The sequence below is a fragment of the Sceloporus occidentalis genome, unplaced genomic scaffold (genome assembly GCF_023333645.1).
Source record: "Sceloporus occidentalis isolate IW3139 unplaced genomic scaffold, rSceOcc1.0.p SCAF_1, whole genome shotgun sequence".
Lineage (NCBI taxonomy): Eukaryota > Metazoa > Chordata > Lepidosauria > Squamata > Phrynosomatidae > Sceloporus > Sceloporus occidentalis.
In genome coordinates, this window is record NW_028316981.1 from 202,671,551 (window position 1) to 202,694,735 (window position 23,185).

General features: G+C 38.5%; 1 protein-coding gene across 3 annotated transcripts in view; it reads right to left on the reverse strand.

Annotated features, from left to right (window-relative positions):
• Nucleotides 1-1,766: 1,766 nt before the first annotated feature.
• The window catches only part of LOC149323244 (choline transporter-like protein 1), a 118,159-nt gene continuing 96,740 nt past the window's right edge, over nt 1,767-23,185 (reverse strand). Inside the window, exons 11-16 of one of the 3 annotated variants that reach the window (XM_089488638.1) lie at nt 21,881-22,037; nt 20,171-20,254; nt 17,740-17,877; nt 13,124-13,360; nt 12,480-12,560; nt 1,767-5,897 (exon numbers count right to left, since the gene is read on the reverse strand). In XM_089488638.1, the coding sequence (XP_089344764.1) occupies nt 5,880-5,897; nt 12,480-12,560; nt 13,124-13,360; nt 17,740-17,877; nt 20,171-20,254; nt 21,881-22,037 (715 nt within the window). In that variant the 3' untranslated portion in view covers nt 1,767-5,879. The other 2 variants (XM_089488639.1, XM_089488637.1) reach the window with 2 other exon arrangements.

Below are 23,185 nucleotides of genomic sequence, written 5' to 3' on the forward strand. Positions count from 1 at the left end.
AACTGATTCAGGTGCCTCTTGAATTAGTGCCCCAGGCATCTGTCAAGTTGTTTCTACTGGTTCTGCCAGCCCTTAAGCCATACTTTGAAAGAGAAACGGATCCTGTCTGAAATATAAATGAAACAAGACTCTGATAATTATTTCAGGGTCTGTAGAGTCTTTTGGTCAGGTCTGATCATTTATTTTTATGTGCACAGTCTGGCAATAACAAAAGGGAAAAGCGAGCAGAAAGATCTCTCTCACCATGAATGTAGTTTACTTCCCCTACCTATTGTTGGATTGCTTTCAGGAGTGGCTATTTTCAAGTAGCAGAAGTCTTAAGTCAATATTAGAGGAGAAAGGAAAGATGATTGTGTTATGAAGTGTGGATTCAAGCCCAAAACTGTTTAAAGAAATCATGGAATTTTTAATATAAATGATGCTTTAGAGCATGTTGTGGGTGCCAAAAATGTCCTCTGGCACCTTAAAGACTATCAAAGTTTACTTCATATAAGTGTTGAAGGATTGTGGGCCACTTCATAAAATGGCTGCTGCCATTGGCAGGCTAATATACATGTTTAAATGGGCAGATGAAATGTATGGGAACTTGTGTCAAAAAGACACAAAATGCAACATGTTCCAAACTATGATCATTACATTAACAATGGCTGTTAGCAAACAGTAGTTGGGTGGTGATAGACATCCTTGCATTGACATGCTCCATCATTACATTATCATGTATAGGCCTAGAAACTGTTGTTTTTCCTGGCTAGAGTAGGACCAGTGATATTTGCCTGTGTGTTGACTCACTATTCAACATACAGTTGCCCCTCTGTGGGGGATCCATTCCAGACCTCCATGAAAATTGCCAATATTCAACCCCTTTTTTGTCACCCCCCGTTTGCTGCCCACAAAGAGGTGCGGGACATGGACTCCAAGTCCACAAAAATCGAGGGGCATTCCTAACCAAATAGGATTCCAACCATTATGTAGTTAAAAGCCATTTTCTCACTTTGAGTCATAAAAAAGATACAAATCAATCTTCCATTCACTGAAAGGCAAAGTAGAAAAACTGGCCAAAGTCGTCTTTAAAAAACAAACAAACCCACAGTATTGTAATAGCTATCAATTATGCAATGCGTTCTTTTCAGTATGAAATATTTAGGCAAGCTAATAAATGAAAAGCCAAACATCAGCTTGCTGGGAGATTTAGCAAGAGCAGCAGTCTTAGCAACCCAACTCAGCAAATTTCCTGAATATTGGCAGTGGAGAAGATCACTGAATTGATACTCTTCTCCAATAAGATAATTAACGCCAGTGTTTAAAATTACCTAGCTGCACATCATTGCACTTCTTTGATGGTGGCATCTGAAATAAAAGTATTCTGGAGGAAAAATCTTGCAAACAGTACAATGATTGCATATTATTATTTCTGTGAGCATTTTAGTCATGTTGTTGGCATTTAAAATACCAGGTCCTCTGGGAACAAGTAGTGTCACCTAAAGGATAGGCCCTCTTGAAATCACTTTGATTCCATCACTTACTGCCCCAATATATTAACACTTGGCCAAGAACTTTGATCAGTGAAGTGGCAACCTTATGTGTAGTAGAATGTCTGAGAAATGTCTAAGGCTCCAGGTTGCACCAGTCAGAAGGGTAGCTCTGCTGGTGGATGGAAACCTGGGCATAGTTTTGTGTATACTCTACAACCTGTGCAGAATTCTTTTTCATGATCCAAGTTTCCTAAGGGAAGTAATAGCCATAAAACGTTTTAGACACCATTTTAAGAAACCAAATTTATTTGTAAAACAGGAACTGTATATAAAAATGCTGCACAATCAAGGTATACAAAAATACAAAATTTTAGTTTCTGATTACAATTCCAGTTGCAAGTTCAAACCAAAAAGCATCACTCTTCCCAAGGCTTCCAACAAGCAGGAAACTCAAGCTTGTGGAACCTGGCAAAGCAGGAGTTTTGATGATCTCAAAGTGAGCCAAATCCATGCCTCCCATCTTGAACTTATGACTTCTGAAGCTGAGGTTAATGGGAGCTAACCTCAGTGGAGCCAGCTAAGTGACCCACCATCTTCCTTGCTTTGGAATCCAGCTTCTGTGGTTTTCAACCTGCTGAGCCCAGGTTTCTTTCCTTGTTGTTGCCAAACCCCAGGGACTTAAGCAGACTTGGTCTGAAGTCCAGTGTCACAGCAGAGGCACTGTACTTCCTCCCCCAAATTAAGGCTCCTCTTACCTCTCCTCCTAAATATTCTTACAGTAACATGTAATATATACATTAAAAAGAGAATTAAAGCAGTGCTCTAGTTTAAGCCTAGACTAATGCCTTGGTTCCTGCTAACACACAAGCATTTAAACTGTTAATCATGTGAACAGACCTAATGAAGTTTCATGGCACTATGTTCAGCAGGCTATGTTAAGGTGTTAGCAGGAGCAAAGGCCAATCTAGTTTGCTAGTCTTAAAATGCACTTCCATGATTGGTTTCTGTGACTGATAAAGAAATGATTCTGCTTTTTCTCAACTGTCCTGAATTTTATTGCAAGTCGTCTGAAAAGATTTAGATGTCAGATGATTTATAAAAAAATGAAACTGAAGCATTTAGTTACACAGCAAAGACCACCAATTAATTACAGAATGCTATGTTTCCTTCAGCAGCAATTTTAAAAGATCTGATCCTTTAAAGGAAGCACAGAATCAAAACAGCCATTTGTAAAAACAAACATAAAACAACAAAAAATTGGTGGCCATTCAGCTCAGGAGTGTCTCTACACCCATTTCTGTAACCATTTAGCTAAGCTTATCTAGAGCAATAGCTCTCTTTTTCAAAATGATTTTCTTAAGGAGTGATCCAACTGTTGAGGCATTACTTCTCTCTTCTCCACATATGCATTTAGTGCAATAAAGTTTAAAAATTCTGCTCTGAAATATTTAACTTTACATTAACAAAAATAGTTTTCTTAAAAAAATTGTAACAAAAAGGAATATATAGCATAAACAGATCATGAAATTATTCTCTGCAGTTACACTGTAAGCATTACCATTACAATAAGCCAAACAATGGAATACTAGCATTCATTATGAATTAAGTTTCAGGAATGGAGAAAGGAATTTAACATACAAATAGGGACAAGTCCTTGTTACTGGATAAAATGAAAGCTACCAACCAGTAATGAAGCAGTTCAAGAAGTCTTTGACCATTCATGCTGATAGGGGCAGAGCCCTGTCAAACTTTGGAACCTTCTGGAAAGCAACGGGTATCAATTCTATCAATTGTGTTTCTGCAACTCTGATTTGTCCACACTCTATACAGCTTTGTCTACAGAAACAACAGATGAAGTGGTCAAAACTGTTTTGTAACTTTTCAGAGTACATGGAAGTGGGAACATCACAGTTAAATGTTTTCCCCTAAAAAAAAATTAACACCCTGCACATAGAAAACTATTTCTCTGAGAAAGAGGTTCCAATCCAAAAATCTACTTAACAAGGCATCATTCCATATGCAGTGATTTTTTTGGGTGTAGTCAGAGTGTTCAGGTATGCTCATACCAACAATTTGCAGTTTAATGGTGTACATTCCTGGAACAGCATTATCACCTCATCTGTTGTTTATGAAATCCATGTAAAGAATAAGCCAGTATTCTGAATTCTTTCTAACCTTCCTCTCTAACATGTGTAGCAACTGTAGTGCTCCAAATGATCTTGATACTGCAGTTCCAACACTTCCACTGGCTATGGATATGGCAGCTGTAGTCCAACATCCATACAGCCTGGTATGCCCATTCCAAATAGATGTCCTAACTAAAACTTTGATGTATATCAGAAAGTTTGGCTGGATCAAGACTCTCAAACAATACCATTAGCACTGATGTACACTAAAATTTGACCTTATGAATGAAAAAGCACTTGACCAAGTCTCAGAAGCACATCAGGTGTAGAAAATGTATCACAGCCTGCAACTGAAAGGCTTCAAAGAAAGCTTCCTCTCACTCCATTGTACAAATCAAAATTATTCCAGAGCAAAAATGAGCGAAGTCTTACAAGGGCATTAGGGCACAAATCTGTTCATTATTGAGAGAATCCACTCACATAAATGTTTCAAAATCATTCCTCAGATGCCACTGGAATGAAGATATCCAGTAAGTATCAAGTACTGCAATTTCTTATAAACCACTGAATATTTTCATTTGTGTGGAGCTAACATGACCAAAGACTTCTATTAGTGCAGAATCCCAAAGAAAGAAATGTTTTCCAGACTGGACATTTAATACAACTGAAGAACTGCAGTTCTTAAAAACATTCTTATGAGTTTTTATTATACAAAGGGGGAAAACTAGATATAACATGGCAAGGCCTGGGTATATGAATGGGGCTACGCTGAATTCTTAGGCACTAGAGGGATGGGGGATTTAAAGTGCAGCATGGATGGGAACTAGAGGTTGCTGAACTCTTTTTTCCAGCTGTAATTTTTCTTCCGGTTCCTTTTCTCCTGGTGCAGTGTAAGCAAGGGGGAAAATTGTGAGGGCAGGTGGGGTTTTGAGTGATGGGACCATGGGAAAAGGGAGGATTAGTCTGCTTCTTGCCCTGTGACCTTGAGGTGGTTTAAACTCCTTCCTCCCTATAAGGATCCAGCATATTCTAACACATAGTTTGGGCCACTGTAAGATCCAATTTGCTTCTGAAATAACTTCAATATGCTGATTAAACAGTTGCACTCTAGAAAGTGTGAGAAGGTAGGAAAGACACAAGTATTGCTTTCTGGAAGCTTCTGAAGTATTCATGTGGCTCTCAGATCCTATGAGTATGAATACAAAGAGTTTCTAAGAACTACGGTAGACACTGATGCAGTGACATTTTAAGAAGATATTTACCTGCTCTTTCCCGCTTTGCTCCACTTATTACAAAACATATCATGAAACATGACCAAGAAATGATGTCAACATGAAAGAAAAACATGAATGACATACAGTACTTTTTTGTATAGTTGTACAGCTTCTCTCTTTACTCCTAGCATCTTTCCATGTAGTCATGGATGGACAGTGATGGAGCATATCTAAAGCTGAGCTTTAGATGTCTGTCATTCATCTGTTTATTTAAAGAATTTGCGTAGTTGAAAAGAACAATGGTGTGCAAAGGACAATATTAAATTCACGGGGGAAAATTAAAGTGACACAGGACGAAAGTTGCATATAAAACTCACTCTCCCTCATATGCCTTTAGTTTGTCCTTCATAGATTCAGGGGCTGTCTCAATATCTAAATACCTGAGGAGTTGGTTATTTTTTTAATGCATTAGATATAAATTGTCTAATGTGTTAATGAGAAAAAAAAACCTGGATAGGTTGAACTTCCTGGATCCTATTAGCATCTCATTGCAAAAGAGCAAGCAAAACCCAACATGATTAATGTATTATTCATTTCTGCTCTAAAAAAAGGAAAAGAAAATCTATGAAGGATTTTGTCCCCTCAGAACAGTCATTATCCATTGAGTTTTAAAGAGTTATGCTCATTAAAAATAACCATGAGGGGAAATTATCTGACCCACTCGTTATTCCAAATCGGCAGTCTTGCACAATACTTTTCAAACATTATGTAATCCTTCTCCAAATTATGAAATATCTCAATCTTTTTACAATCATAACATTGCACAAACCACAATGATTAGATTTTTAAATGGAACAATGATAAAAGTTGCTTGTAAAAGCCACCCGTATGAAAAGAGTACATGTTTCACAAAAATAATCGTTAAAAAAGTATTAAATCCCTGTTCCTTTTCTCTGATTTTGGCTGCTTTTTAAATAATATATATATAGATATATATATATAGATAGATAAGATAGATATTGTTTTGGAATGTCAATGGTTTCCATAATGGCTGACTAGCTTCAGGATTAACTTCCTCCAGAGGCCTAGAAAACAAGACAAGAAAGTTATATGTAAAAGTTGCAGAAGGTCAACAAGAAATGGAAATTTACATATGGGATAGTCTTATTACAAAGGAACAATACTTCTGAAAAGGTGTCTACTGTCAAAGTCTAAGAGGGTAAATCTAAAATAATAATTCAATTTGCAAAAGAATGGGGGAGAGTCTTCAGAATTTCAGAATAGAAATACTGTTTTAATACAAATGGCACCACTGCAGATTTTATAATAGGTAAGATCCAGACTTGACCTTTCATGAATGGAACAGTGCTAGACCAGACCAAAGACCTACATAGTATAACATTATGCTCCCACATTGATCAACTAGATGGCCTAGTTAGCTCCCCCCTTCTTTTTGCTGGTAGTTATTGTAATATATTGTGGCAGAGAATTCCATAGTATGTGAAGAAGTAGTTTCTTTTATCTATACTTCAATGGATAATGCTAGATTCTAATATTATGCAAAAGGGGAAGAAAAAGCAACCTCTTTTCCTATCCGCACCATGCAAAATTTTACACAACTCTGTCACATAAGAATTGTTACAGTTTAAACATTTTAATTTTAACCATTTATTAGCAGTTGTTCATTGTTAGACCAGCATCCATGGTCACTTGACTCTCTTTAATCACTTTATTTTGAAATGCAAGAAATCCCATTCAGAAACAATTAAGATAAGTTTCAATCAAAACAACTTGCCTTAAAAATAGTACTTTTTTTTTTGGGGGGGGGGGGGACAATGATTATTAAACCTAGCAACCATAACTTCTGAAATGCATGTTGCTACTTAATTTTCTGATTTACTACTATACTGGTGTACATGTTAATGGAAAACAAACAAACAAACAAAACACTGTTAAAAAAACAGTTTAAGCCAAAAAACTCTCTCACAAAATCCCCTATTTTTTGGAGAGGGATTTAAACTGGTGAATGTACAAAGGAAACCTCATCAAAACAAAATGTATGCAAGTCAGTACGACACTGATTATCAAGTAATAATTTATTACAGTAAATTTCACATTTGTAATACCACTTTTCCTTCAATCCAATTTTATCCTTGGAGTCCCATGAAGTAAATTAGAATATCAACTAAGGCCTGATACAGACGGCCAAAAAGTGCCATCATGGGGCCGATTTTAGGGCTCGGGAGAGCAGAGCGTCTGTATGTTCCCGAGTCCTACCGCTCAACAGGCGTCCACATGGGGGCCACCATGATGACCTATGCGTGGTGCCATGTCCAAACATCATCGGTGCACGTGAGGGAGTTCTTTTTAGGGCTCCCAGAGGCCGCATGGTTTGGTTGCTGCAGCTTCCGTCTGGGGAAGAAAGGGGCAGCATCTCACCTCCCTTTTCTCCCTGTCTGTTGAGCCCCAAAGTTTCAAAATTAAGCTAGTAGTATTGATGTAGCATTGATGAGAAGGCTTCAAGTCCCACACACATATTGATAAAAACGTTTCTGCCAAATGGGGTGAGATGCAACCCATCCCTTGCCAGAAGTCCACCCTCATAGAACCGCAGCTCATGATCCAAAAATCCAAATTGTCCTTGGAGGCACCATCTGCAGAGTCAGTTATTCACATCTGCTACTTTCCTCTCCCTTTCTGGGCCATGCCTTTCAACTGGGAGAAGAGATGAGATAACAACCTGTGCATCCAGCTCTTTCAGCTTCCTACCCAGAGCTTCATAATCCCTTATGATATTCTGAAGGCTGTGCCTTGCAGTATCATTGGTTCCTACATGGACCAAAAGGAAGGGGTAACAGTCAGTACGCTTGACAAGTCTTGTCAGCCTCATTGTCACATCACAGACCTTTGCCCCAGGGTGACAACACACCTCCTGAGACATCTTGTCAGACCCACAAACCACTGATCCAGTACACCTCAGCAAGGAGTACACCACCTCTGAGGCTTAGCAGTGACTATTTCCTATGGTGGTACTCTCAGGCTCCCCTACTCGGTCCCTGAAGTTTGTTTATGCTGCTCATTCTTATCATTCCTGATGTCCAGGAAAGTAGCCAAGTGGCTGATAAGTCAGCTAGTTCTTAAACAAACAAACCCCCAGAAGCAACAAAGTCTTGGAGATTCAAACCAGTATCAGCAGAAGGATTACCAAAAGAGTTGTCAAACGGTCCAAGATTCAAGGTATCAGATAGGCAGGTCAATAAGGCAGTCCAAGATCAAGGTTTCTGGATAATTAAGATAGTCAGCAATCCAGGAAATAAGGATTTGTTCCAAGAAACCACAGGAGCCAGAGACAGAGTCTTCCCTACAGAAAAGTCAGATAATCACTGGCAAGGAGACACACATGCTCTAGCTGCCTAAATTGGCAGGCATCAGGCATTCAGGGGTGTCTGATTACACATTTCTGATAAAGCCTCAGTGATCTTCGAAGGCCCTGTCTTTCGGCTTGACGCTCCCTGAAGGTAGGCACACTTCCCAGATCCTCCTCTATGTCCACAGCCTTGGCCCCAGGCAGACTTGGCCACTGAACCTCTGGAGGAGCCACAGACTCTGCTCCTGCAGAGCTAGGGCCAGCCTCAGGCTCCTCAATTACAGGTTCAGGTCGCAGGGGCTCTGGCTCATCCTCTGAGTCCTCCAAGTTGTCCTCCAGGCTGGACATGACACCTGATAAGGGAGAGAGCTTCAAGTTGATTCTGTAGCTGCAAGCTCCCAGAGCGATCCCTGGTTTCCTTACTTCTGTGTGTGACATTCCTCCAACCATCTACCTCCGTTATACATGAAGTGACATCCTTCCCAGCAACTTCCTCTGTGTGCTTCCTGTCCAAGACTGTCTGGTCCATTCTGTCCAGGAAAACCTCTTGCTCCCTAAGATGCTGAAGTGTAGATATCTGGGCCTCCAGCTGCTGGACTTTCTCTTCCAAAAGGGCTACCAACCTGCACTTGGTGCACATCATGTTTCTCACATCCATAGGCAAGAAGACAAACATTCCACAAGTGTTGCAGGTGACTTTTTACGACATTTTGGGGCATATGTCGTATATACTCAGGCAATTTATTACTTGGTGTCTGTCTGTGTGGTACAGAGTGAGTTACAAAAATTATAAGTTATCAATCAGAATGAATTCTGATAACAAACAGAACCTACCCCTGGCATAACAACTGTTGCAAATAGGTGCCAACACATACATTTTCTCTCTTTCTCACACAGAGGTTAAGACTCTATGTTTTACCATGAATAGGAAAAACTAAATCAAACATAGGCTTAAAGCATCCACATTTTCTTGAATTACCACCAACTGTAACTGTTGTTTCATTGCAACAGTTGAAAATTGGATTGAATTGCAATAATGGTTTTGTTCAGCTGTAGCAGCAAATGATGGTTTAATGTAATGGTGTTAAAGCCCTGGGTCTGTGTGGTCCTCCCTATTTTATTCCCTAATGTTGGTGTGACAAATAGACTGGAAGAATTCACCTCCCAAACTCAGGGAACTGTGGTAAATTTAATTGGGTTAGTGAAAAAAATCATGATCACAAATCATTGTTTAATTGTAGTTTGTTGGAACTGCAGTCTGAATTCAGACACACGGAATGGTAGTCAATTTTAAACTAGACATTGTAACCAATCTGCTATCCTCCCATGTGAAATGTTCTGCTCAGGTCCTGTAAACCCCCATATCTAATGGCTTATTTACACATGCATGTCAACAATCCATGGCACTATTAACAAATAAATGATGCCAGTTTTCTCTATGTCTGTGTGCTGGAAACTTTTGCAAGACATTAGCACGCACCTTATTTCCACTTGTAACACCATGATAAACATGCTCAAAACTATTCAAGACCAAAAGCATCTGAGGAAGTAGACTGAAGTCTACAAAGCGTATGCTGCCAACTTCTTTTTTTAGTCTGTATCTTTGAATTCTGACCTTCAAAACTCTTGCACAAGAGGGAACAATCTACCTAATAAAACATCCTGTATATGATCTAATCTTTCATGAGTCTTCTGTTCCTCTCAAGAGTTCTCCCTTTTTCACAAAGTCACTTGCTGTTTCCAGCTCCTCATGCAATATTATGAAAGTTACAGCAGTTTCATTTGTGCATTATCAGATCATTTGTGTGTATGACAGGTCTATACTGCAAAAAACTGTTCCAAATGTATTACATGAACTAGCTCCCAAATGTTCCAACTGGATGAAAAAGACAGTATGTGTAATGTGTATACAGGCATTTTGGCTTCAATATCACCATGATAAAAAGCAGTAACACTATTTTGTTTTACTGGCTCTTGGAGTTTTCTTATTCCTGGTACAAGATGAGTCTCCCTTATCTGGAATTCAGAAATCTGAAAACTTCCCAAAACCCAAACCTTTTTCCATCCGTGACTGAGATAGTGACACCTTTGCTTTCTGACAGTTCAATGTACACATACTTTGTTTAATGCATGAAGCTATTAAAAATACTGTATAAAATTACCTTTAGGCTATGTGTATACGGTGTACATGAAACATAAATGAATATTGTGTTTAGACTCAGTCACATCTCCAAAACATTGCATTATGTACATATATGCAAATACAGGTATTTTGAAATCCAAAAAACTCCCGAATTCCCAAGTACTTCTGGCCCTAAGCATTTTGGATAATGGAGACTTAATCTGTAATTTGATTGTTTACTTAAAAAATGATTGCATCCGAAAGTAAAACAAAGAAGAGTCTGAAACAGGGAGCCAAAAATATATTTTTGTCCATTAGGCACAGCACTAAAATAAAGAAGGAATGACAGAGATAGAAGGAAAAATGGAACACAAGCAACAGTGTAGGAAATATTACTTTTGCAGGTTGAAAGGAGTAACTGTATCCACTTCCTTGCTAGTGGGGTTCAGCATCTTACAACTGAGTGTTAAAAAACAAGGCTCAATAGAACTTGTTTATTTATATGTAAATAAGCAGAGAAGTAAAGCAGCTCTCATCCTGAATCACCTTTGATCTCTTCAACTATATATATCAGGAACTCAGTTCCAGCAAGCGGAATAGTTGTGAATACTCATATTCGCCATCTTTGCTATGTGAAATCAAGTGACTCACAAATGCAGCCAGAATACAACGTAGGGCCACAAATTCTGGTAAAGGGATAGTAAATATTATGTCAGGGCCACTGACATGTTTGATACAGTTCAGGAACAGAAAAGACATCAGAGCAGTGGCCCTGAGATCTACTGGAGCAGATTTTACAACACTGAGTGGGGCACCTGGCTGTTTCCACTCTTAAAGTTTAAGATATCACAAGTCGCTTGAATCATATCCTGTTCCGTTTGACAATTTTTCTATCTTGAATTCAAAAGAGAAGCTTCATGAATATATTTACGACCATGGTGCTCAACTGGACAGACAAGGCTATTAATGACTCTAAATTTTCAAAATGGTATTGACTCTATGAATTTAACCATCAAAGGGCTGTTTATCTGGCAAAGCTCACACTCCCAAAACTTGTTACAGCCCTTCATTTTCAAATCATGCCTACAGCTATGGTTGATGGGAGATATTCTCACACTCCTTTGGCCCTCTATCTGTGTATTTGTGGGGGCCCCCAGAAATTGAGAATTTGCCCCATCATTTGTTCTCCTGTTCATTATATTCTGAACCTAAAACCAAATTTCTGGGACCTATTCTGTCTTATCTATATCTTAATGCTGTTTTAGAAAAAAAAAACTTATCTGCTGTCTGATACTGAATCTACAATAACATCTAAGGTTTCCTTTTTGCCCTGGCAGCAATGAAAATCCAGGCCAGATTTATTGCTGATATTGCAGTTGATGCTTTTATCTAATTATAGTATTGCTGTTTATATTCTATGTGTTTTAATTGTATTGAATTTTAATATTTTTATACACAAAATTTATATGCTATTTATTTTATGCAGTACTTTTATATTGTACTTATTTATTTTGTATGGCAATGGACTATGGTCTAAGAATTAATGAATTACTACCACTAAAAAGGGCATCACAGAAAGGACAAATAAGTACTTTGTTGGTTTGCCTGATATCTGGAGTCCTTCAAGGCAAAGGCTATTTCTGTGATGCCCTTTTTAGTGGTAGTAATTTATTAATACTTAGACCATAGTCCATTCACATACAAAATAAATAAGTACAATATAAAAGTACTGCATAAAATAAACAGCATATACATTTTGTGTATAAAAATATTAACATTCAATACAATTAAAACACATAGAATATAAACAGCAATACTATAATTAGATAAAAGCATCAACTGCAATATCAGCAGTTGTAGCTAATGGCTAGGATACTATGAGTACTATAAACATCTTTACTGAGAGAATATGGTTGCTTTCTGAGGTTACAGAAACATTGCAGAAGAATGAAGATACAGTTCCTTTCAGCTTACTTTTATGGGAGATGGTCTCAGCTGTGATAAAAACTCTGCCATCCAGGTGATAGGCAAGCTCACAAACAGAAAAAGCAAAACATCCTGAGTGACACAAATGACAAAGACTTCTCCTGAAGAAGCACAGTCAGTGAAAATAGAGAGGGATAAAAAGTACAAGTGAAACTCTTGGAAAAGAGCAGCCATTTCTTCCCTTGGACCTACCATTGGTTTGAGTTCCCTGCCTTCATGTCCACCTCCCCTGCCAGCTTCTTTCATTGCTTTTCTGCTGTTCTCCACAAATTCCTGAAAGACAGTTTGCAGAAAGTCTGTATTATGTTTCTATGCCACAAATTCCACAATCAAATGGCTAACATCCTCCAAAGCAATGATTCTTGGGGTCCAAAGACCAATAATGGTCCCTTGTGCTGTTTTAGGTAGTCCTCCAAACCAGAATAAAAATAGAATATCACACTGAAAAGCCAAACATTTTGATTTCATGCTCATAAGACTATATCATGTTTCAGTGTACATTTTAAATTTTAATCTGTAAAGGGGCATTTGTCTTCCATAGTGAAAGTGCTTGCTGTATGGAACTCTCGCCAAAACTGCTGGGTGAGTGTACAATTCCACAAGCAGCCAAATTTGAGCTTTGATTTGGATGCTTTCTTCTCCCAAGTGTTAGCTGTAACTTCAGAAAACTTCAGCCCACTAACCTAAACCCACATCAACATCAAACCTAAATCAAGAAAACAGAATACTGTCCGTGTGTGTGTGTAAAATTACACCCACTGCTCTAGCAATTTCTACACTTTGTGGCTCATCATATTTAAATACTGCATAGGTACAGAAAATGAAAAGTAGCTTACCATAAGAACTTTATCCATGTAGAATTCCTTCCCTGGGCTACCATCATTGTACTTAGTGTCAATGGCAAAACATAAGAAAAGGACATCCACCACCATTTCATAAATAGACAGGAAGCAGTGAGCAACCAGGAATGCAAACAGGCAGACAATGATGAGTGGCAGCACCCATACTGTGTAGTCTCGCTGGTAGTTCAGCAGCATGATACCTGCCAAGCCTGTGCTGCAAACAATTAGGACCTAGAGAAAACAAAGACAGGTTCTAGATGGCCAGAGATATTATGAGTTTAGTGCTCAGATTAATAAAATGGATTTTAAATGTTCTCAATTTATCATTTTTGGTTGGTGATTACAAGTAGATTTGTATGAGAAATTGACAGAATTTTCTCAGCACATTATGAAAGGCTAGGCCTCTTGTTTCTAATTCTGCTCCTGAGCAACATGCTCCCGAGAGTCCTGAAAACCCCCTATAAATTTGATGGCACACCCAAGTGCAAGTTGAGACTTCTAGATGTTGACATGAAACAAGGTCTGCTAACAACAGTGGCGTAAAAGATTGCTTTCAGATAGGGAAAAAAAGGCAGAGAGCATGTGGTGGTAATTTCATTGTGCAAAGTTCTGGGTATGCTCAGAGGCATTCAAAACATTTCTTAAGAATTTTTCATCCTTGATTCTCTGACTCATCTTTATAGCTAATCACTTATTGCTGCACTTGCAGTGGATCAGAGTCATCCAGGGTAAATAAAAACAGAATTCTTTACTAACCATTAACATCACTCCTTATCAACTTTTACTCAACAAAATGTGTGAAGCAGTATGCATGTAGTATGTATGCTGGCAAGACTGGGAGGTCATAGGAAAAAAAACACATCTCAGTAATAAAACTTAAATGTACAGGTTGTAAGATGAAATCTGTATTTTAGGATAGCTTTTCTTAACCTGAGGACTGTCCCCCTTGCTAAAAAAATAAAATAACTGTCTTCAATTGTCTTTACTTTGGAGGAAGGCATGCTTTCTCTAAAGGATAATAGCAAGAAAACATCAGAATCTGAAAGTGCTGTGTGTGTGTGTGTTTTTCTGGTTATCTCCATATATCAACATTTCTCGCTAAATCATATGCCGACACCATAGTCAGACAGATTCCACAGTCTCTTCTCTCATATGTGAAAGGAAGATTAGTTTGATTCTATGATTCTTTTTCTACTCTTATCTTTAGTATATCTTCTAGAAAGGTAATGCAATTCTTTGAAACATTTATTTCAGAAATACATATCCAAAAATGCATACCAATTTCATGAAAAATTGATTTTCATTGTACAGTCACCCCTTTGAACTCACGGGGGATCCATTCAGGTCCCCCCTGCAAGTTCAAAATCTTGCACATATTCTGGGGCGCATGTGCATACATTAAGATTAATAACGGTCACCCCTCCATGGATTTCCAAGTCCACACATTTCAAGTCCGCGGACTTGGAGGGGCAACTGTATTCTCAAATGTGAATCCTGTTGTTGTTTTTTAAAATGAAAATAACATGTGAAAATGGATCCTTGCATACTACTTCATTCTAAACCCTGGCTTAAGCTACAAAGTGGAGTGCTTGGTTGGGGCAGCAGTATTTAACTGACAGTGAGGGAGTGCTTTATGGTACTAGCTTCATTTCTTGTTACTATGTTATTTTCATCCGCATTTGAAAAATGTACCCACCTCACCACCTCAAGGGAGACCTTGATGGAACATAGCAAATCCATTTCAAGGAAACCTCACTGTGCAGTCCAATATCCTTAAGGCCATTACATCTAATTATTCACTCCCTTCTGTTATTTATTGACTTGTTTATTTGTAGGATTACAAATTCCCCTCTCAGAAACTCAGTTGGCTGCAATGTGAATTAAAGCACAATGAGAAAGAATAATTTATAACAGGGACCTCAGCATTATGATAAGGCTTTAGGCGCATTTGATTCTCCATGCCTATTATATGAAGCATTTTTGTTATTGCTGTTATGTGCTGTCAAGTTGGCTTTAATTTACTGCAATTCTATGAAAATGAGACTTCTAAGAGATCTTGTTATTAACAGCCATGTTCTGGTCTTGCAAACTTGATTAAGTCAATCCAAATATATTACATCTTATTTCGTTTCATACTGCTTTTAGTATTACTTTACCCAGTGGTTTATATCATCCCATGATATGTCCAAAGTTCAATAGCCTCAGTTTAGTCATTTTAGCTTCTAGTAAGAGTTCAAGCTTGATTTGCCCTTAGATTCATTTATTTGTCCTTCTGGTAGTCCATGGTACATATAGAACTCTCATACAACATCACATTTCAAATCAATTTACTTTTGTTATGTTTGGTTTCTTCACTATCCAGATTTAACAAAGATACATAAAAATCAGAAATACTATGGCATGGATGATCCTGATGTAGGTATTCAATGAAGCATCTTTGCATTTGAGGATCTTATCTAGCCCCCTCATAGCTGCCCTTCCAAGTCCTGGTCTTCTTCTCATTTTTTGACTATAATCTCTGTTTTGATTAATAACTGAGCCAAGGTATAGCAAATCTTTAACGATTTTGGTATTTTTAATCACCTACTTTAAAGTTAAGTAAATCATTTGTGGTCAATAACTTTGTGTTTTTGAAATATTAAGCTGTAATCCTGATTTTGTAGGTTTTTCTCTTGAACTTTCAACAGTAATCATTCCAAGTCTTTGCTATTTTCCGCTAGTAATGTATTTTCATCTTTATTTCTTACATTACTGATTTTTCTCTTATTTCCACAACTCTGTTCTCTGAGTATCTGCTTTCTGTATGCTATGTTCTGAATATAAATTAAACAGATAGGTTAAAGAGATAGGTGACAGGGTTATCAGACATGAGATGAATTTCAATAAATGATCCTTGGGGATACAGTTGGCCCTCCTTATCCATGGATTTTCTAATAACGGATTCAAGCATGCACGGCTTGAAAATATTCTTTTAAAAAGTATAAATTACAAAATAGCAAAACCTGATTTTCCATTTTATATAAGGGACACCATTTTGATATGCCATTATATTTAAAGGGACTTGAGCATCCATGGATTTTGTTATCCATGGGGGATCCTGGAATCAAACCCCAGCTGTACTTGGACTGGGGACAGAAGGAGTAGCTGATCCGACTGGCCAGGCATGGGTTACCTCTCTGCCTGCCCATTTGCCCTTAACTACAATACCAGGTAGGGTACAATCCACTTGAAGGTGGGTAAAGGTTCTAGGGTGGGGGGGGGGCTGCTGTGCAATTTATGCTGTAGTTCAGTGATGGGCTCTGTGTTCCCTTTACCAGAAGGTGTGTTCAATTTTGTGGCATTATGGGTGATTTATGACTACCTTGTGGGTGATTTATGCTTCCACCATGTATGATTGATTTTTGTCCTCATTATGATTGAATATGCCTGTATTGAATCATTACCTATTTAAGACTGATTTCTGTATACATTATGATTGATTTATTACCCATTTATGAGTGATTGATTTATGTATGCATTATGCTTGATTTATGATGGCGTTTATAACTGTTCTTGAACCCTGCATAAGCATTAAAGTTGTGGCCATCTTTTGACCCAGTACACTGAGTCTGGCCCTTACTCTGTCCCAGCACAAATCCACCCCTCTTTGACTCTTTTGCCAACTGGAAACTATTCTGTTTCTGTTTTGTCCTGATAGTGGCCTCTTATCTAGAGTAAAAGAAATGCACCCTGAAATATGTTAAAAAGTCATTTATTTACATGTTATCCAGAAGAAACCATTAGGATAGGATGGATCGGGGCAGGGCAAAGAGATGCTTGGCCCCCATCCAGCCAGATGGACAAGATCAGCTCCTTTTTAGGGTGAAAAAAGCCAACCCCTTTCCCCAAAGTGCTGGATTTTCCTCCCAAAAAGCCGGCTCCGGGGAAAGTGGTGTCTAAGCAACATGCCCCCAAGCAAGAGAGAAGCCGGCCAGCCTGTAATCACTGTGCCGGGTTTCTGTCTGGCTTGTGGGGTGTGGCACATGTAAACACCATGTTTCCAAGCAGGCTGGAAACCAGCTGAAGCTGCCTGTCTGTTCAGGCTCTAACACAGGGTTCCCCCACACACATACACAAAGAATCACCCCTCTTTGGAAGGTTCTGAAGTAGCTCTGGGCAGTTGCAGAGCAACTGCTATGTGTGTCTCATGGATCATGAAGAAGAAAGGGATTTCCAGCAGTTGGTGACCAAGATTCACTTTCCCCACTGCCTCCCCACACAAATGAACCAAACTTAATTACAGAACTTTAATTTTTAAAAAAATCCTCAGAATCTAAAGGAAATACACAAAAGAATACAAATGATACATATCTACTCAAACAGCATAATTTATAAATGTTATTTATTGTTTTAAATATTTCTGTTCTACTCTATGTGAAATGATCTCCAAGTGGCATAGAGATAAATGAAACCCATAATTCATGCAGAGCACAGTAGTTATTTCAGTATGAAGGGAGCTGCCTTCAAAAAGTCTTTGGGATGTTTCAGTCAGTCCATGATGCACTAGTAAGAGTGCTCACAGAAAATTATGCTGATTTCAGAACAGAAAATTATGCTGATTTCATCCCTACCTTTCCTAGAAAGAGCATGAAGTCTCCCACTGTATTTATGGCAGCCACTCGCAAAGCATTCTCCACTAGTATCACAAAGGCATCCTTTGCTGAGGTGCAGAAGTTGGTGCTGTTGATAGCAGTGGCTGTATATGCATTCTAGGCAAAAACAACAACATATTTCATTGGTCAGATTCATTTTTGCTCAACACCACCCCGTTAAAGACCTTCACAGATATTAACACACACACTCACTCTCTCTATACACACACACACACACACACACACACACACACACACACACACAGTTAGTATAAATGTGATTATGAAACAGAGCCAGAAAAATATTGGGTTCCCAAACTAGTAAAGTTAATGGGACTTAAGATGTTAATGATTACATAACCTCTGCTCCCCAAAACAACAATAGCTTTATCAGCCAACCAAAAGGTATAAAATACATGATGAAAGCTTTTGAAGCTCCACAGGCTTCTTCATGAGGCAAAAGTTAATATCTTTGCCTGATGAAGAAGCCAGTGGAGCTTTGAAAGCTTGCATCATGTATTCTGTGCATTTTGGTTGACCAATAAAGGTATAGCTGTTTTGAGGATTTTGGATGTTACTGTACTTTGTTAGATGACAAACATGGCTCCCCCTGGATTTAATTTCTGTTGATTTTGATGGCCTGGATTGTTTTGTGTCATGATGTCTGTAGAACTTCGACTGCACAAGAAGTTTCCCAATTATGAAAACTCATTCAAGGCTAACTTCCAATGCTTTCTTCTGTAACTGGTATTTATATTTTTACAACTGCACAATGGAGGACAACTTTGAAAAATAGCACAATCCAGCACAACTATGTGAGTAGGGTTGTCATTCAGGCAAGGCTGAATTGGGGTTTAGGCCAAAGTGTCTCCACTTTCTCTATGGCTTGGAACAGAGGGGCCAAATGGAATGGCTTTGGGCTGCTTTGGAGGCGTGGCATTCAAAGAACACACACCTCCAAAGCAGCCCGAAGCTGTGCCAAAGTCACGCTCCGGTCCTTTGGATCGGAGCAAAAAGGAGCTGGGATAAGCCAGTTCCTGGTGGTGTGTGTTGGGTACTGTGGCTGCGGCCCACTTTGGGAACAGGCTATGCAGTCAGTGTAGTCCTGACCCACTTGTGGCTGGAGCAGACTCGGGGTGCTCTTTCACACCCATCTGCTCTGCCCCTAAGTCACAAAATCAGGACACGGATAAAATATTATAGATTATAGATAAAATAATAGCGGTGGGGGAGGGGACTGCTTGCACAATTTCACACCAAGTACTAATTCAAATAAGACATAAAATGTTAGGTTCTCATAAACCTTGAGTGGAAATCATGTGGTCCTCCCAATGTTTTCTGGAGTACAACTCCAGAACTCGCTCAGCCCTAGCAAACATAATCAATGGTATGGGGTAATGGGAGCTGTAGTCCAAAAGCAGCTCAAGGTGACATGTTTCTCACAACCATTCCCCCAACTGCCCAATTTCCATACAAGCGCTCTAAAATTAGAAGTGACACCCTACAGAAAACTACTACTACTCAAAATTACTTCAAGCTATTTTTGCACAACATTTTGCAATTCACATTTTGCTAAACCATTGTGTAATATGACATCTGAATACAGCCATTGTGTACTAACTGGGAACTGACCCATAAGGTCAACTGTAACAAGATTCCTTTTGTTAACAGAACTGCAGTGCATAAGAGTGGATTAATATTTATGTGATAAGAAAAAGAGAGGATATTGCTGTTATTTTTGAAGGCACACTAGCACTTCAAATAACTGGAGGGCCTAGGATAAGTTTTATGTATTCTTTTTTCAGGGATTTTACCCACTTAAGACTCATTGCAGATAAAAGTATTATACAAAGATAGACAAAGTCAGGAGTATACAGATGTGAAAAACTGTATGGTTATTATTAAACAAAATTGTTCATATAATAGTGACAACTATTATATTGTTAGAGCAAAAAAGGGAATATGGTAAACCTACAACACATTCAAAAGAAATCTATATTAAATAGATGTATATGGAATTATCATTAGTCCAATGCACTGCAAGTTTCCCTCAAGGAAATGCAGGACAGACCATTACAGATGCTCAATTTCTAAAATACATGATGCTGAGGTAAGGAAAATGTTAAGACTTCGTTCTTGTTACAATAAACATATACTGTGATTTCTTCAGTCAATCACTGCACAGATTTGCATCACCATGGCTTCTCATCTAAACTATTATTTGCAATCAAGGACCTCTGAGAAATTACAATGCTTCTTAGTTTCAACTACACATACAGTATGAAAGTGCATTCAAATATTAACACACCAATAATATTTCATTCTCTGGTTTATATCTGATTGCAAACAAGACAAAGGTTAAATTTTCCAATCTTTTGTATTTTAAATGCCAGAACCTAAAAGATCTTACCTGATTTAAGTAAGTCAGGCACTTTTCTAGACACCAAAGGCAGCAAATGCAGGCTTTCAGAATACACCGAGCACAGGCATTTTCCTTGGATGAGGGGAGCAACAACAAAAAATGAAATATTAATGAAAAAAAGGAAGCATTACTTTCTCATTAACACTAGCATGTGAGAAACTTTTTAAAAAGCAAGGTATACCAAATATAAATCTAGTTTTAACCAGCTGCTTTTTTGGTCAAACAGTGCAGACCTCAGTTTTAATTTGACGGTTCCTGTAGCTATTTGGCCAAATCACACAGCTGAATCAGTGCAACCCCTTCTGCGTACATGTTCATGCAGAAAAACCTCAGTATGAACCAGGTTGTAGAAGAAAAACGAAGCAGCTACTTCCATGGTGACAATTCGTGACAAACGTTATTGCAGTGATTGCCAAAACATCTTTCTCTATGTTGATCCTGGATCACACCAGGCACTTTCGGCAAGGTCTTGGGGCCCACGTATTCATTACCCCAACTCCTGCAGTGGTGAAATATTCCATCTTTTATTTTTCTCCTTCACAAAACCATGACGAAATCTTGCCAAACCCTTTTGTGCCTAGCATTATTTCTTGAGTCACTTCCCAAAAATCTTGCAGTACTGTCAATAATATTAGAATCCTCTTCTCTGTATTCAAAATGGTTAGCCAATTTTGAACCACAGTGAAGTACCATGGCTGGCTTGGAGATACAAATTGTGTAGCCATTTTAGCAATACTCCCTTTTTGATACAGACTGACCTTTAAATCATGAGAGAAATCTAACAAAACAGCATAGAACTCCTACCAACATTTGGCCAACTAAACACTCTAAAAACTATATGCAATTTAAAAGTGTGCAGTTAAATCAACAAATTGCATTATTTTCTGTACCTGACTGCTCCCCACAAATAGTTGTGTGTGCTTCTTGATCCTGAAAAGCTGAATAATAGAGCTTAAATTCCCCTACTTAGTAGAAAAGGTTATTTTTCTTCTACATTTTTCTTTCCTATTGTCTCTTTCTTGGGGACATGGTTCCACAACCCAGTTTTCTATTTTACAGATGAGTGTAGAATACAGCTATAAAGGACTTACTGGCCAAATGTCCTGCTTGTCATGTTCTCGGAGGAATCTGGCTTTTCACTGTGAAAAACTGAACGCTGGACTACTCAGGCCAGAGGTGGATAACTTCCAGAGGCTGGGGGCTTTGTCTATCCCTTTGGGACCCCAGTGGCTATGTCTCCACATTCTGTTGGGCCAATTCTCCCCTGTCCACCCCCAAATGGCTAATATATCCCCCAGAAGTTTACGGGAGGGAGTCACAAGCAGCCACTTCCATTTTTGTCCTCTCTTGTCTGATGGGCTTCCCATTGCCTAAATTCAAAACACTTGAAGTGTTAAAAAAAATCTAAACCAGCTGCAGTCATGAGAGTGGAAACTGGAGCAAAATGACAAATTACACCCTACCCCACCCCCAAGTTTTAGGGGATGGATTACACACTTTTTGCTGAAAAATTTGGGAGGAGCACAGAAACTGTGGGGGTATAAAATGGCCATTAAAGGGCTGTGTGGTTCCCATGGGACACACTTAGTGCACTGTCAAGATAGCCTGCTGCTTTGAGCCACAAAGACTTTTACATTCTATTTGATTTTTTCTTCTCTAAGTTTCACCCCCAACATATGTAACAAATTTCCCCCTTACTTTTCCTTTGACTTGAGTATGAATATACATTAGTATCATCCGTGGAATCTTCACTAAAGTAATAATGAAAGACCCTTTGGCCACAGTTCCTAGGTGGTAACAGATCAAGCGATTGACGGACGCCAAAATAGGTGTGAATGGCAAATTTCTTTTTTCCCTGTGAGGGGGAAAAATAAAAACACATAGTGACAACATATACCACCAGCAAGCAAAAACAGCTATGACTAACTGAACTGTGAAGGACCTTAAAGATGATGCTTTTTGCAACTGTGAGTCCTATACACATAAAAATTTACAATGGTAAATTGGTACACCTGTCCCAGGAATGATTGTGATCTCTAAGGCCTCTGCAGAAATTTAAAGACTATAAGCACATTAAAGAGGCAAAAACTATTAAGGAGACAAAAATAACTTAGTACTATGTCTTGCTTATTAACTAGTTTTATACATTTTATTGCTTTGATTATTCCTATATGTCATCATGGTAGCTCCAATTGACTTTGTAATCATTCTAAGACCATGCTTCATTAGCAAAGTAAAACTTTCACTACACACAGAATTGATCCAATCTTTTCAGCGTGTTTTGGCAAATAAAACAAAGGCACCAACTTACATACGTGTAAACATCTCAAAAATATTTAATTTCCCATTAACATTTAAATTCAAGCAGGTGCCAAAGATTTCTGAAGCCAGAATTTAGGCTGATTCAGACATTAGCTTGGCTCTTCAAGATGGAAACTGAGTTAAAGGCCAAGCACTCAGAGGAGAGCTTGTGCATCAGTCTTGGGTATCCTCAACTATCTTGGTACTAGTTTAAAATACAGTTTCCTACTGCATCTGATTTAGGATACTGTTTTAATAACAGTTTAGAAGTGTACCTTTCTCGATGTCAGCTCCTAGAATTATCCACTGGCTTTGTGCTGCAAGCTATAGTCTAAAAGTGTCATTTTCCTAACGTCTACTTTTAATACTGTCTTATATTAGTAAACTAGGTCTAAAACACAGAATTTCAGCAATTATAGTAACAGGAAGCTGTGCTGTATTCTAGGGAGTGGGGATTGTTGGAGGTGAAGGGGGCAATGGTCCCCACCATCACTCCATACCAGAAAACAAGCATTACAATTTTTGGAATAAAATAGCCCCGCAACAGACCCTAGGACAGGCCAGCACAACTTGGCAGTGGGTAGGGACCAAAACTAAAATAGGCTGAATTCTTCAGGCTGCAGACAGGTTTTAATTAAATAACAGTAATTCCCTCTCCTCCTTCTCTGCCTGGCCCTCTCCTCAGGAGAAAGCTGAGTATCA